This window comes from Tinamus guttatus, unplaced genomic scaffold (genome assembly GCF_059628265.1).
Source record: "Tinamus guttatus ecotype Peru unplaced genomic scaffold, ASM5962826v1 Tinamus_guttatus_pri_ptg000525l, whole genome shotgun sequence".
Lineage (NCBI taxonomy): Eukaryota > Metazoa > Chordata > Aves > Tinamiformes > Tinamidae > Tinamus > Tinamus guttatus.
The window spans coordinates 1133544-1150695 of record NW_028289059.1 but is presented as its reverse complement, the minus strand read 5'-3'; the positions used below and the strand labels follow the sequence as shown (position 1 = coordinate 1150695).

At 40.1% G+C, this 17152-nt stretch overlaps 1 protein-coding gene across 1 annotated transcript; it reads right to left on the bottom strand.

The window, feature by feature from the left end:
- Nucleotides 1-518: 518 nt before the first annotated feature.
- SMLR1 (small leucine rich protein 1) lies at nt 519-4264 on the bottom strand. The gene is given in 2 exon segments (XM_088533856.1): nt 519-1420; nt 4054-4264. Coding segments are annotated over 2 exon segments (297 nt in total). The 5' UTR covers nt 4181-4264; the 3' UTR covers nt 519-1250.
- Nucleotides 4265-17152: the final 12888 nt, after the last annotated feature.

The following is a 17152-nucleotide window of genomic DNA, read 5'->3' as shown; positions in this document are numbered from 1 at the left end:
TTTTCCAGTAATAAATGTCTATTTACTTGTTCAATGCCATGTGTGGTATGCTATTTGCATAGGTGTAGAACTATCTGATGAACTAAGTATTTTAACAATAGAACAGTATTAAAATGTGACAGAGGACCAGCTATATTTTCGAAGCTTTTGGTAAATTACTGTGTTTCTTAAACCTGTGGTCACAGCCTCATTAGGATTTACAAAATGATCAGAAGAAGTTCTCAAAAGGCTCTTGAGAACCTGCACTGTGCAAAAAAGCAGGCAATCCCAGGCAAGGCATCATCCCCTCGGCTCTTGCAGGGTCGGGTAATGAGAAGCCGCTGCAATGAAAGGCAATTGCAGCCAGCACTTGGGGCAAGTGAGGGACAGGCAACAGTCAGGGCCAGGAATCCAGTCACTTCTCATCCTCTTTCTTGTAAGAATCAGCTTGCTGACAGTTCTGACACTCAGCTCCGTTTGGGTTTAAACTTTACCGGAGAATCCAGAAGACAATGGTATTCTCAAAAAAAAATCACATTCTGTTTTCCTCAGCCAATCTGAAATGCATTGAAAATTATACACGCACACCTAATGGGGGAAAAATGATATAAAATTCCATGTTTATGCTTATTATTTGTAAAATCATCCATTTATTCAATGAATGTGCTCAGATGAAAATAATTGTTTTCCAAAATATTGATTGTATCTTTTCATGGTTTCAGAATGTGACATGAACTAACAGCGGGGAAACATCCTATTACATCATCACTGTTACATCTTGTTTCCAAATTCTGTGGGAAATGTATTTTAGAAGAGCTATACTCTTTCCTGAAGTATAAAAGCTAATTAAAATGAGAAGTCCATTCCCCTCCATCACCCTTCTCAATTTCCCAGATGTCTGTTTGATACAAGCTTGCTATTTCTGCATCTTCAATGTAATAAGACTGCGCGCCTTGCATGTGCCTGCTCAGCTCTCTAAGGAGCTTGTTATATTGAGTTTTCTTCTCCATGGACTAGAGAAGGAGTAGTGAGCAAAATGATTTTCCCCCTACCCCCAAATCCTGCGTCATGTAAACAAATTGCTACAGCGCGTTGCAGGCAATCTCTGGTGTCTGTGAGTTCAGCAAAGTCCTGCTTATGGGGTCTCGTGTGAGAAAGCAGAGCTGTTACAGGACCTTTTGGAATGGCAGCAGCTGCTTCAGTTGTACAGCACAGCATTAACTTCTCTGCGTTTTGTTTTCCCTGTAGTATTTACCTACAGCAGGTTATTTTCAAACCTGCAGAGCTGAATGCTGGTTTTCACCTTGCTTCCTGAGGCAGATTCCTTTAAACGTCATTCAGTTCCTGCATTTGATCTCTTTTTTTCCAGATCTTCTTGGTTTCTGCCGTTGGACACGATAATCCAAGAGGCAGTCATGCTCCATGGCCAGTTCTTGATTAACTGAAAAGTAAGCCAAAAAAAAAAGAAAAAAATAAATAAGAATGCAGTACTTCCCAGTGGTGAATTTTTATGCAGAAAAGGAGCTGGCATATATTAGTAAAAGCCAGTCAAATTAAATTGAAGATGCATAATTAGCAAGTTAATATTAATTCATCTATGCTCTAGAAGAAAGTCTATGTATGAAATAAGGATTATGGCTTTGCCTGTTGAAGCACTGGCACAAGGTCTGTTGACATCAACAGAAATATTCTGTTTTCATCTGCCTCGTCCAACTTTCAACCAGAATTAAATTCCTTTATCAGTTGCAAGGAGAGCAATTAGCCTTCAACTGGCAAATAATATTGTTTTACTGTGCCAGCACCATGAGAGCCTTGATCGTTGCACTGATCCTCCCTGTGCTGAGTGTGATGCAAACAGAGAAATGCTGCCTGGCCCATAGCCTTGCATCTTCAAAACAGGACACTGTTGTCAGAGGCCTGGAGAATATTTGGAGAGGAATGGGGAAATAGCAGGACAAAAACTCCCATCCAGTTAGTATAAAAGGCTTTGTCACAGGATATGAGCTTCCCTTGATATTGTTAGTTGTTCAGAGGAAAGTCTGTTGTTCTGTTGGGCTTAGTTTTATTTTGAAGGGGGCTTGGAAGGACAGTAACAAGATGGCGTTTGGTACACTCACGTGGAACCCTTCTCATGGTTCACACCGAGAAAGGAGCAGCGCTTGGTTGACAATGAAACAAGGCATGCAAGTAATGCAGACTGCCTTGGTTTGTTTTTTGAGGGAAATAAGACACCAAAGGTCTTCTGAATTTCTGGAGTTTTGTAAGAGCGCACTGACCTAAATTCTCAGGCTTATCCCTGTTTAGTTATTTGGTTCACCTGATGCTTTTAAAAACTGATTCTGACTCAGCTGACAGGATCACATATTAACTTGCCTGTCCAGAGAGACCTGCAAAGAATCATTAGTGTGTGTTGCCTGGAGGCTTAAGTGATAGGTTTGACTAGCCATCTCATATCAGAGTAATCTCATGGGTAATCCACCTGCTTCCCTGTTTTGCCAGATCTCAGACGGAATAGAAAAGCAAGAGGAAATCAGTTCAGTAGTACCTCAGTTTGATTTCATAATAGCTAACATCTAACTGTGGCAGATGGACACAGAGGATTATTTGCTAACAGGGAGAGCCTCTGCTTTTATCCCAACTTTAATGCAGTAGTTACATTACAACCTTTTTCAGGAAGGAACCATCAACATGTAGGCTTCCTCCTCTTTGGTATTTATTGAATTGTGTGATGTTTTGGTGCCACATCATTTTTTGTTGTTGTTTGCTATTGTGTGAAAAACTATTGGCAATTATTAGTTATCTTTAGAAAGGAAGTGAAGGCAGAGCTGAGCTAGGAATGCAGAACAAGCTTCGTTGTTGATTAAATTCAGCATCTGCAAAGCAAATCTTGAACAGGAAACATCTGAGTATAGCAGTCTGATGCTTATTTGTGTTTGTGTGTGTGTGTTTGTAAGGGAACACCTATCCTGAATATTAAAACCTCAAGTCTAGATGCTTGGGAAGTGGTTAATTCTACATGTTTGGATTTATGTGGCCTTTCTTGCATTTAGGACTGTGCTAAATTGCCCAATTTTCAGAATTTCGTAAGGCTGCAGGATAGAACAGACCTTAAGAATGTACAAATTATACTGTTTAATCTGGCATCCAGATGAAGATGAAATAAAACCCAAATTTTGTGTTGGTTGGGTAAATCTGGCACCTTCCTGTTGGCTGATGAACCTTGGGTCGGTGCCAGGGGAAGGTCTCAATTTCTCATCTGCACACCCTAAGGTCAGGATTTTCCTTCGGGCTTTCTTAGCTACCTCTCTGCTTCCGAGATCCTGGGTGGACTATTGGAGCTGAAACCTGCAATAACTGCATTATGGACTGCTGGCCCATACAGGCATCTAATTGCGAAGAACCAAAAAGCTCTGCGTTACCTCTGGTTTTACAGCTATCTGCTTTGCTTTCCCAACATTTCATATCAAGAGAAGGTCAAAAGGCAGCTAATCTCAGGAAAAAGCTTAACCCAGTGTCTTCAAGAAACGGTCTTAGAAGGGCTGACCATGTTCAGTCATTGAGGTATGCATGACTGGTAGCAGGATTTGTGGCACTGTCCTTAAATATATGTAAAGTCAGAGGGAAGCAGTTGCGGCCACACTTTCTGACAGAAGTGAGACACGGCCAGGTACATTTAAATACAAAATAAAAGCAAATATATACCTTTGAAAAAACACAGACATAGTCGGTAGCCAACTAGTTATTGGGTTGCTGTTAATTGACATGCTGAAGACACACTGTGAAAGCACAGAGGAAAATGATCTGTGCTTTAGCCACCCATTTTCTTTTTCAGTTTGGTTGCCCTTTTCAAATGAATATTTCAGTCAATAAAACTATGGAGTTTAAGTGAGGGTCAGGCTGAACAATTTTTTATAGATCAGGTTCTCTTTGAAAAGTGAACTAAAATGCAACACAACTTGAGAACATTATGATCATAATTTGTTCTGTTTACTCATTGGCCCAAACCTAACTGTATTCTATTAAATATAAAGTTTTGTCTCTCTACCCCCTCATTGGCCCTGAGTCCAAACTTACCTTCTAATATTTTGATCCTGAAGTAGGCGATTAGCAGCAGCAGAAGTAAAGTCACAGGCATAAAAATCCCAGCAAAGAGAACAAATCCAGGTAGCTCCTTCCAAAACACTGAAATTACGTTCCTCATGCTTGGTTTCCTCCGCAACAACTCTGCTGAGTAGGTTCCTTCAGATCTGTAAGTGTGGAGCTTATTCTATCTTGCTTTCTTCCTTTCTTTCCTACGTCCACATTCTGCCCTTTGCTCAGACCATTATCACTTTTTGGACTTTGGTTTGTTTACATGGGCCTGTGATCCCTAATGGGACTGGAGTTCAGTTGCGGAGTTACTCAACCACGAAGTTTAAAAGTGCACCATGCAGTAACGCAGGGCTTGAAACCTTGGGATGTGTTGGGCTGCGTTTGGCTCTGTATGTAAGGCTGCTGTATTTTGAGCATTTGAGGTTCTTTCGTCTGCTAATAATGCACAGGCCAATCTGAATAGTAAACATCTGTTTTCTGGATATGTTGGGTTTTATTTTACAATAGATCTAAAGTGCTTTGCTCAAGATGAAAACCTTATCACACACACAAGGTGCACTTTCTAGGACATAGTATCTGTTCTCCCAAGTTCTAGCCTGAGGCACAGAGACAGCAAGTGAGACGCTGGATGTTGTAGCAACAATTTTTCCAAGAGCTATTGCAGAAGGATCAATCTTTACTCTTTTTTAGCAAAGGTGAAAATAGGTGATTTTGGGGTCAGGCTTGCCAAGGAATGTGAGTACCTTTAAAAAAGCTCAAGTAAGTAACTGAGTTTGAGGTGTTCATGCTGTTCAGTTTTTCAGATCCGTCTGCCAGCTTATGGCAGAACAGTCTAGGGTGCACTGAGTGGTTTAAACAGAAGATTGCACTTTCACCATCAGATTTCTAAAAATGTCTCGAAAACTGTTATCATCTTGAAATGTCATCTTGAAGCTGCTAATGCACTTAGGACACAATAAGTTCATCTGGGGGCGATGCTGCATGTCCCCGATTGGCCTGCCTGCGTGCTTGAATTCCAGCACGGCCACGCTCCCGTCATGAGCGAGGTGGTCAGTCTACCTCATCGCTGGGCTTAGTCCTATCAAATCCTTCTAATGAAGGTATCAAGGACCGCCCAGCATCGTTGGTTTATGGCTTCAGTGGCTTGAAATGACATGGATAAAAAGCCTGGGTTATTTCATGACCATGAGCTCCAAGGGCACGCTCTCTCTTGGCATTCAGAGAGAGGATGTACAAGGTTTGTCTGACTAACTGGGTAGGTGGGTAGGCTGGAAATAAAGAAAAGTACAGTAGATTGTAGATTTTCAAGACCAAGAACTGTTATATATTTGGCATGAGATCCTGCCCTTGTGACAATGATGGAGAATGTGGTACTGGCAGGCATGTTCCCTGTTTTGTTAATCATCTTGCTTTTGTGATAAATAGAAGAACAAACGGAGTGTGCTTTATTTCTTGTTTATGTTTGTTTGGCCTCAGTTTCTAACCATTACATCTCATTCTGCCTTTTCCCACTAGATGTTTGACCTCATTTGTAAAGTGCTTTATGATCCGCTGATGAAAAGCATGGTTTAAAACCCAGGTGGTTAGGGTATTAATATTATTATAGGCCCATCTGTCACCATAAAATTCCCTCATTGTACAGATACCTGTCAGCTGTGATCAATAAGCTCCTTAAACTTTTTATGCTCATAAAAAAATAAATATTTTTTATTTTTTTGAAAAACTATGATGAAAGTTAGTGTTTCAGTGTACCACACAATCTTGTAACATTTTGATGAATACTTTTCTGGACTCTGGATCCTTTTAAAAAGTACTTCCTAACTGATGTTGTTTAAAAATAAATAAATAATCTTGAGTAACCAAAAGTTCTGTTTAAAGGAATAAAATCTGCAATGAAATCTCAAGCTTATGACATTATACAAGGAATTAGGGAGTATTTCTCTTGGATACACCTCCCTGGCTCGGAGTGAAGCTGATAGAACTTAAATACTTGAATATAAGAACAAAAGAGTCGCTTGGATTTTTTAATTGGTTCTCCACGTGCACTTGAGAAATTCGTTTTCATCAAATGAGGTGCAGATGATGATGAAGTGGGTAGTTACTGTGCTTGTCACACCTGCTTGTTCTGGGGAGAGGCAGATGATGGATTGCTGAGCAGACAGCTTTTGACTGGGTAGTTTCTGCCTAGAAGAATAAGAATAATCTCCATCCTCCACATTCATGCAGTCTGTCAAATGACAGATGAGGTCTCCAATCACAGTACCAACTTGAGGAACAAAACTTTGCTAATGGCTGTTCAGTGCAGCAGATGTGAAACAAGTTTCCACGCAGGACAAATGCAGGTGGAGGCAAGGTTAACTTCTTCCAAACAGGGAAAACAATTCATTTTCTGCATAGGACTGCAGGAGAACTTCAGTCACTAGCTATTTCAGGATCTGATGCAGGATGAGTTTTCTGAGGGATGCAGCCCAAATGGGACTGAACTGGGGTTAAGCCACTCCAGCAGTAGCTTGGGTGAGCTGATTGCAAGCAACCCGTGAGGCTGTCTATGAAGGGGCAAGGTCATATCAGTAATACTCACAGTTCTTCCATCCTCCACCTCTGCTCAGCTAATGTACAGCAAGCAGGGATTTATAAAACTAAACATTTTTTCTCAGTGTTGCCCTGAGCTCACGTTGGTTTCCTGGAGTGCAGGGCAGGTTTACACACAGCCAAGGGGAGCTCTGTGACTGCAAGGGAGTTGCTGGTTCACAAGCAGGACTTCAGCACGCAGGCCAAGCCCAGGCTGAAGCGGGATGGTGCTGTGTGCACCTTTGCTGTGGGATCACACTCCTGGCTAGTGGAGTCTAAAGAAGATTTGGGCCAGGCATGGATTAGTTATGCAGGAACATACAGTTTCCTGGGTGATCAGTGAAGCTTGGGTGTATTTGGGAAAATACATGGATTCATGAGCTTTGCTGAAGCGTCGCTGCTTTGTCATGAGCCTGAACCAGCAACTGACTGTCACCCTGCTGGTGCTGCCAGACCTCGGGTACGGGGTAGACCTGGTGAAGGCTCAGTTTCTGCTTCATGGAAAACTTAGCCATTTCAAAATGTTCCTTTTGGCTTGAATCAGAAGTAAAAACTTAATTTTCTGTGAAATAGAATTCAAGGAACATTAATTTTAGAGGTTCCAAAGCTCTTATTTCAGTTCTATCATTGTGATTACTTTCATAAAATATGACCACAAAGGAATTCATACAAACTTTAAATGACTCTTATTTTTAAAACCAGCCAAAGTACAGTAGAATTGATGAACATCAAAATCTACCTTGTTGAAAGAAATTTCTTTCATTACCTCCTATCAACTTTTCTTTTCCTTTTTTTTTTTTGTCTAAAAGAACATTTGTAGAATATTGTTATTTTAATTATGTTTTCCAAAGAAAACCTTAGTCTTAAAATTTCTGGAAGGCTTTATTAGGAAGCCTTAATATAAAGTAATGATATACTTATTGGAGTTGAGAAGTGAGATTTGCCTGTGAAGACTCAACCACAGCAAGCAAAAGAAACCAGTTGTTTCAGGTGTTTGAGTGCCTTTTGGGCAGTAACCAAAATGGAAACGTTCCACGAGGGCACATTGCCAAGGCGCACGGCAGCCAAATGACAGCTGAGCTGGCATGCTCAGGAATGATCTTTCTTGGAAAAAACACTCTAATAGGATTGATGTAGGACCAAAACTTGGCTACATCCATTTGGCTTCTCTTTAAAATCAATATTTCTGTAGTTGTGGGGGGAAGAGGAGGAGGGCTCAGCAATGACAGAACCTGGCAGCAGCAGGTCACTGGGTCCCATAGGGTCCTGTTTCTTCTGAGCTCGGGTTGAAAGCCTGGCCGTGCTGGGACAGGATATTTCTGGGAGCCTGGGTAAGCTGGGACTGCTGCACAGGACATGGGTGCCTTTTGAATGACAAAAGCGCTTTAGTTTCCTAAGGTATCAAGATAGAAAGTTTCCTGGACAGTACATTAATTTTATTAAATTTAATGCTAACAGCTATTTCTTTTCTCCAGGCTATTTTTGTTGGAACACCAAGGCCCTTCACCATTCAGCCTAAAGTCAGCAAAGGCTATTAGCTCAGCTAGTTTAGTATTCTTCCTATCGCCAGCAATCTTATTTACTTCCATCTCATTTGTAGAACCCAGGAGGTTGTTTAAAGCTTGTTTTCCCCAAAAGTATATGGCCTTAATTTGAAATCATCAAGAGATGTTTGCTCTGTCTCTTTCCATAACTTGTTCACGGTCTAAAGTGCCTGACAAATTTAGAATTTGCCATGCTTCAGCTTATAGCTGCTGCCTGTTACTACCCATTCTTCAGAGGGTTAGAGATTTTTTTGAGACCTGGTATTTTTCCCAGTGCAAATACTTGTGCACTGTAATAAGGTCACTTTTCAATCTCTATTATGTTAAACTACACAGATTGATCTTTAAAATCCTTACAGTAGGATTTCCTTCTTCCACAGTCCTTGACACATCCTTGCAGCTTTTTCTGTACGCTTTCCAATTTCTGAGGACCCTTTCTGCAATGTGCATGTTCCCAGGGCTGCAGTGCAGTAGTTACCAGGGCTAATCACAAACATAAAATTGCATATTTAGTTCTGTTTGCTACTCCACTGTTCACGCATCCAAAGGGCTTCCCAGCCCTCACTGCTGCAGCACTTCAGCTGGAAGTGCCGAGTTGCCTGCTTGCTCCGTACCTTAGATCTCTTCAGGACTGGGATTTTCCAGGACCCAGCCCTCCAATCCGTAAGGACGACCTCTTTGGCTCTACTCTTATTCCTAGATGTAAAATGTTGCAGTGCTTTTGCCGCCTCTCTCTCTCTCGTAATAAGCTCGGATTTTCACAAATGATCCAGATCAGACAGCCTGCCTGCTTTGCTCTCCTTACTGCCTACCACCGAGCCTCTGACCATCTGCACATTCTAGGAGTGCTGACTTTATAGCAATTTCTAGTTTTTTTCTACTTTGTCTCTTTTCCATTTCATTGCTTTTCTAGTACAAGCATGATGAATAAGGACCAGTAATTGATCCAGCTGAGAGCGCTACATCAGTTATATCTGTCTTTTTAGGGAAGGATGGCAACTAGAATATTTTAAAGCGGTATCAGTTTTCTGGTCTACCTTAATGTGTGGACACACAGGAAGGAATGCTGGCACAGTTTAAGTCATGCTGAGGTGGTAATGAGCCCCTTTAGGAAGGTCTCCCTTTCTGCACAGTGACGTGGCAAGTTAAAAGAGCTCTGATGCCAAAAGTCTAACCATAGCTTCCCTAGAAGCCCTGTATGCATGACTCCCCACAGATATGACTTTTAAGATCTCTGCAGCAATTCCCAATTCATTTCTCATGTACTCTATTGATATAGAAAAGTGATTACTTTTTAATGAACACATTGTGTGTTACTAATTCAAGTGCCTTAGAAAATCTTAGTCTATTGAAGTTGTGGTTGCCTTTATCAAAGAAACTTGTAATCTCATTAAAAAAGTAATAGCTATTTTGCATAAGCCATGCAAAGCAGCTTATTTATATTCCAATTCTTTATCTGTTTGAATAATCTTTGAAAATTTCCTACCTTGTGTTTATTCTTCTTACCTTCAACTAGGCCAGAGCACTTGAACTTTAGTGTGACAGTAATGGGTTTCTAGGTTCCTGGATGTTATACTTCAGATTTACAGAAAATTAGTATTAGTAAAATAAAGATTTTCTAGGCCAATTTTTAGCCCTCATCCAGGCATCCTGATTTTCAAAGTGTTCCTGTTCAGTGCAGGTTATTTAAATTCCTGGATAGTTACTAGTCACCTGGTATTAATCTCGTTCTTCCACATCTGGCAGTGGTACCAGTGTATGAGCCTTCTTTCCAAGTAGAAAGTAATGAACAATAATATTTCCAATATGTTATAGTCAAAAGTATCTAAATATGGATGCCACTGTTGAGATATCTCTTGTCTTTAATATCATTTCAAGGAGGAAATAAAAAAGATTCTTCATGATTCCTTGACTACAGCTTTTGACACAGTGAAATGAGCTGTTAACTGCAATCCTAGGTTTTGTGGGGTTTTTTTCCTCTTTTTTTTTTCCCCCTAAGAAAATAAGGCTTATTAAATTGCACTGGTTGTTCTCCATAGTAAATCATGGCCAACTTAAAAAAAAAAAAAAAAAAAAGCTGAGAGGCGTAGCATGTGAGATGTTTTGTTATGTTAATAAATACTCATTTTCTATGGGAAGCATTTTTGCTAAAAAACTTTATCAGCTTTTGGAAGCTAACTTACTTATAATCATTTGTGTGTGTGTGTGAGTTTTCTTGCTAGAGTCGCCCACTGTTCACCTCTATCTAGTAAGATGGTTCTTGATCACTGCTCTGAAACAACTTCACCAGTTCCGGTGCCCGGATCAGTTCACCGGTGGTTGGCACCGGTGGTTCTGAGCAGTCCCTTCACACTGCTGGTTCTCATTTCTGTTAGCAGACTACAGTCTTTAGAAACCGTATTTTGAAAGCTTGGTGCATGCGATTTGAAGCAGCACTGTTTTGAATAACTTTTCTCTCCATAGATCCTTCCAAACCAATCTGATACTGCAAGGCAAGCCTGATGCCTCCAGCCCCTCTCTGATGGCACAAACCCATCTTCTGGCATGTTCTCCTTCCTGATCAACAGAAAGGAAATCAGTTCAGTATTTAAAAGGTGGGGATAAGGCAGCGGTGGGAAAACCACATGCTGCTCTGCTATCCCAGCAAGGCAGAGCACTGCACAGGGAGTAGCTGTGCAGTGGTACCGCTGCGGTGTTCTCCTGTCTTACCTAAAGCCAAGATCCTGGTGATGGCAGCTCCACTGTATGAGTGTCTTGTCATTAACAGGTCTTTTTTTCACCTGTTAAAGAACAAAGCAAGGAACTTGCTGAAACGTACTTCTATAAACTGGGCTAGATTCTGCATTGATCTGGTACCCTATTTTGCAGCTGATTAGCTGATGCTGCAACTGCAGTTTAAAGGTCTGTAAAAAAGAAAAAGGAAAAAAAAAAGCTTTTATTATTATTATTTTTTTAACCTGCCTGTTTTTAATGTGTTATGCTGTTCATTGCCTCTTGGTTAGTTAATATTCCTTGATATTTCTTTGCAGGGTCTTTGATGCCCTGTCATACCTCAGGCAGTTTTTAGTCACAGCTAAAGCACAGTCCCAGTAAAAGAGAATGGAGAGGCAGCTGGAACTGATTCCTCATCTGCTTTTCAGAAATGGCGGAGGATTTATTGTATCTCAGTTTCAAGGTCTTTACTTGACACACTCAAAAAATGCCTAGGTTTTCATGGAACTGATAGTTATGGAAAGCCCAAATCCACATTAAAAGTGTCTGTAACCTACATCTTTTACAGTTATTTATTAAAACTGACAAGCAGTTATGTAAGTTTTTCACTCTGAAGCAAGCTAAGCTATTCAAATGCCCTAATAACAAACTGAACTGCAAACTGGATGTAGCAGTTTCTGCATGACCCCTTCCTATTGCATGAACTGCCACAACTCGTTATTCCCCCCACGAAGAAGCCCTCTTCGCAGCCAAACATCAGGAGGAAAAATTACTCATTAAATATTGGTGAGGTCTGGTTTAATCAGAAAGTTACTAGATTAAAGCCTAAAATAAACTTACATAAAATGCATTGCACTGTAAATTAGCTTAATGTCAAGTTAGTGATGGTAGAGAGTGTATATGTGTACAGCCACAAGCTCTGTCATGGTGTCTGTAAGGAAATAAATATTTTCTCCCCATGCAAGAGATTTTCAGCTTATCAACTACTGTTAGCAAAAGCCATGATTAGTTTAGTGCATTATGTCAGTTATCTAGTTCTCAATTAATATGACATGAAACAAAATGGCATGAGCACATACCATTCTCTGGGACACACTCCTGATGAATGCTAATTAATTTATCATTCCACTTTCTATGCTGTACGTCCACACAGTAATGAGCTGTAGCCATCTGCTGCCATGGAATGATCTTTTTTCTTCCCCCCTCTCCCCAGAAAGCAGAGAGGCAGACGGCCCTTCATGTTTTTGCTTATGCTGTACCTTATCTAGACAGCTGTATGCTTTCTCCTAACCCTGGCATCAACAAATAGTAGTTTACATATGAGACTTCTTCTGTAACTATGTAAGACCAAGGAAAGCATTTTTAACCCTGCATAGCTTGATGAGTTAAAAAAAATATATTGGGGAAGCCTTAGGGAACTTGAAGCAGTGTTTTAATGGAATAACACCTGCAATTTGTCGTGAATGAGGAAAGCACTGTAAGGGCTTTTACTAATTAGTGTGTTAAGGTAAACACCATGAATCCTTGTCAGAAAACTGCCCTATAGGCAGCAGCTTCTCTAGCATGAACATGTAAGTGCACAGACCTGTGGCAGTAGTGTAAAAGAGGTGCAAACTGATAGAAAAGGAAGAAGGGGAAGCAGTTCTGACAAGTGATTCCTCTATGAAAAAGGTACTTTGCTTTATAGATCTGGTACCACAGTTTTTCCTCTGCCTTTTCTGATTGTGGGCCCTATTTACACAGAAATTTTTGATACTCCTTGTAAGAGCTGCTCAATGAAAGTTTAGCAAATGTATCGAGGGCAAGACTACATAGTTACCTTGCATGTGGATGAAGGATGAGATTGAAGGGAAATGAGAGATCCTTCCCTTTAAAATTGCAATGAAATGATTAATGACTGAAGATTAGGGAAGGATAAGAACAGAGATATTTTTTTTGTCTTGTAAAATCTGACCTCAAAAACACTCTCTTTTACTCTTTTTATGTTAATTTTAGAAAATTTTTCATTGAATTGCGGCTTGTTTTGACAAATCAATATTTTCTGTAAAAAAAAATACTGCCTAGGCAGAAGCTGAGAAAGGCTAACTTACAATTCTAGAAGCAACTACACTGACCATCTATCCTTATGCTTTTTTCAATCTCTTCAGAAGTTTGTAAGACAGCAGTTCCCCTTACAGACACGATGTTGACTCATCCAAATCGAATTTTATTTGTCTAGGAATTGAGTAATCCTGTGCTCTTATTCCTTTTATTCTCATTTTGACTTATTTCCCCAGCATATACACCAGATTTACCAGTTCTTCAGCCAAGGTATCTCTTAGAAGTGGTGTCCTTGCAGCACCCAGTTCTGAGGTACCACGGCAGTTTTGAAAGAACAGCAGTACACTGCTGTTGGTACCTTAGTTGTTTCGTCCCTGAGTTCTGGGTGAACTTTGGGGGCAATGCTGAGATGTGCTACTGTTCATTTTGGCTGTTTTTTCAATAACTTCTTCTACAGTCATTTAGAATTTCAGACAGCTGCTGACCTCTTCTTCCCCACCAAAGAGTTCCAGCACAGGAATCTCCCCAGTTTCTTCTACAGTGAATACCAATAAAAGGAATTCATTTAGCTTCCCTGCAGTAGCTTGGTAAAGGTGTACCCTCTTAGAGACATCTGATCTTTATTTTGAAAATACCTTGAGTATTTGACTCGTCAGAGAAACAGAGGTCACAAATGTCACCAAGATCAAACAAGTGCTACAAGCAGGAAGAGTTGCAGGTATATTTAATGCGCTAAACATACAGCAAACTCTGAATCACAGTATGCTATCAAATAAACTTCAGTTCTTATGGACCGAAAATATAAGCATGTGAAGCAAGGAAGGATATAAACTATTAGCACTATGGCTACTCAGTGGAGGATATAAAGGAAGGATATAAACTATTAGCACTATGGCTACTCAGTGGATATGTGCAAACTTTTGCCTGCCGTTTGACATTTGGTTGCAAATTACTTTTCTAGTGAGCATATACCCAGGTAGGAATCACAGTGTAGATGCAAATTCATAGCCTGGTCTACCTGGTGATATCTTTTGTGCATGTTTGTGTGCATGCATGGATCTGAAGACTATGATTTATCAGTCTTGAATACCTGGACAGTTTTACTGTTTACAGCAACAGAAACAAACCTGCAATCATCTAGAATTATGTTACAGCATGTGTTTTCTCTTGTATACGTAAAGGAAAAGTAAAAATTAGACAAAAATACACACTTTGATGCATTTTCTTCCTCCATCACCTACACTGATCTCTCTTCCACACACTGTTCCTTCCATTCCTAATGTTTTTTGTTTGGGTGGTTGTTTTGTTTGTTTGTTTTTGTTTTTCCTGGTAGCCTTATCTGTCTTCACTTCTGGCTAGTTGTGTGACAACAACCTGCTGTTTTTTCCATGGCTTTCAAGGCCATTTATTATCTAGCACTCTTCTTCAATCAGTAGATCTGCAGAAACACAGCACACTCAGGGGTACTCAGATAATGGATTATAATCAACAGCATTAGAAACATGTTCTTATGTTTCTGCAATACTTATTTGTGCATTTGGCAGAGAGTCATAATACCAAAATTTATAGTTGCAATGAGGCTTTCTCTCTAAGGGTCCCCAAACATTTGGCAGAGCACTCTCCTAAATGCATTGGGGCCTCCAACAGCTTGGAGGAACATGGGGATTAGTGATTTCCATTTTACAGCTAAAGGAATGAAGATTTTGTCTTGTCTTAACAAATTCACAGCAAGAAAACAGCTTCTTGATTTTCTAAGTATTTCCTGAGGTCCTCATGATGCAGAGTGAGCAAGAAACCCTGCAGTGGTCAGATTTCCCTGAACTTGGCCAGACTTGCAGATGAATTTCATGTAATCAGAGCGATGGCAACTATAATTTATTGTCTCTTTATGTGGTCATAGCTAAACAATAAAGAAACATCTGCCAATCAGTGTGTAGAAGGTGGGATGGGGCACTGACCAGGGAATATTAGGGGTTTTCTCTGGGGTACAAATGAAGGGAATGGATAAAGTTTAACGGACTGTCCGTCTGTATGACGATGAAAAAAGAAATGAAGACAGAAGATAAGGAGAAAGAGTAGCAGCCTTGGTGACTGAGGCCTGAGGGAAGGCCTGAGATGGTGGCAGTGTTGGCTGATGGGCAGTCCTAAGCAAAGAACGGTCCTTCTCTTGTTTGCTTACTAAACTCAGGCCTGTTTCTCAGAAGTAATATACTATTCCAGATAGTAACAGAGGTTGGAGGTGTTTGCTACCTGCTCAGGTAAAAACAGGGCAAAAGAGTGCTGCTAGTAACATATTTACTAAGGTGAGGAATATATTTGCTGCTTGTGTTAGGCTAATTCTGCTTGCTGGGAGTAATAAAGCTAAATACTAGTAACCACAATTGTTGGAGTTATTTTCTAAAGCAAGTTTTAAGTAGTTGGTCTCCAGTGCTTTGGATACAGTTTGTCTTTACTAGGATGAGTAATACTAAAACTAATGCAGATGGACTGCGCCTGCTTGAATATAAGCAGTATTCCAGTATAACTTAAGGAAATCCACCTAAATAGCAAGTTCCCTGTCAGCACTGATTGTGCTTAACAAAACCAGAACTGCACTGTTAGGCTAAAAAGACTTAATTGAAGTAATTTGCTGTACCTTTATAAAACATCGCAGTGTACTGAAAAATTGTCAGGCTAGCAGCATACTTTATAAAGGAAGTTTACTAAGAAAAGTCAGGCTTATTTTAAAACACTCTTAGAATGTAATTCTACTACCTTGTTCTTGGCTTTTTTTGTCAGTGAATATGGAATGCTTTTCTCTATTTCTAAATTCCTATTTTGTTTATCCTGAAGTGAAGAGGAAAGGTTCTTTCCACTTTTGCCATCAATCATTTTCTGCAGGTTTCTTGCTGAAGAGGGGTTGAGATGCACATTCAGTTTGTCTGATAATTTGCTCCAATTAGATGCCTGTGAATTATTTATTTCTCCACCTAAAAAGTTTCTTCCCTTATTTCTTCCTTCCCTAAGAATGCTTGGACGCTGTCCCCCAGAGCCACTGTGCTTTGCTGGTCACTCAGGTACAGCTATAATTCTTGCCTTAATCATGGTTGACATTATTTGTGAGTTATATTATGAAATAAAGAAATACAAAGCTGGAAAAGTTAGCCAGTTTTGACAAACTCCATAACTGTCTGCTTTACACCTGCTTTCATTCCATTTTCAGAAAAAGTCAGTTCTTTTGCCCTGTCTGTATATCTCATAGAATCACAGAATGCTTAAGGTTGGAAGGGACCTCTAGAGGTCATCTAGTCTAACCCCCCTGCATGTTTGCAAACATTTTATAGCTATGATTATTCTTTGAATTCTGCCCAGGCTCTCCATATCTTTCTGAGAATGAAGCACTCAAAACACCACTAGAGGCCTCAAGCACTGCACAGAGTACAATAATTCTTTCTGTCCTTTTTTTTTTTTTCCCACTAAAATACATCTCAATCTGGATGAAAGTGCTCCTTTAGTCCTGCCTGATGCATCTGGTAAGTGTTGGCCTTCAAAAGTGGAAAGTCCAGTAATAGAAATCTGACTAAGGAGAACAGGCAGGTTGATCTCGCAAACAGGAAGTGACCTGGACGCTAAGGCAATGCTGGAGGCCCCTAAATTGTCCATGTGCAAGCAGTAGGACAACAAAGACGGTGAGTTCTTCTTCAGAGAAAGAGGTCTTGAAGCCTCAAAAAGAGGAGGAATATCTTGGTAACTGGACTAGTCACATGTGCAACGGTAGAAAAACAGTTTCAAGGAGTCAACAAGGCAGCCTACAGAGGAGGCTTACAGAAGTTCAAATTTTATAAATTTCTGCAAAAATTCCTGCTAGGATTGGAAATAATTGGTGGGTCTGGGTTTCCTTACAACTTGTTGAGCAGGAATTTCTCTACAAGGAGGGCTTCTAGAGAAAAATAATTGAACATTTTTTCAGAGAAGACAAAACTCGGATGTGGCTCTAGAACGATTGTAGAAGAAATAACGTGGGAATGAATGGAAGGAGAGTAACTGTCACTACTCCCATAATTGAAGACAAGTAAAGGTGATGCTGGTAGACTTTCAGAAAGGTCTTTTCTGCAGCAGCATGTCTTCTGCCTCTTTTTTTTTTTTTTTTAGTTTTTGAGCCACAATAAATCCCAATACTGGAACATAGTTTAGCTATACCCCATTGAGTAAGGGTTCCTGTGAGTTTTGCCTCC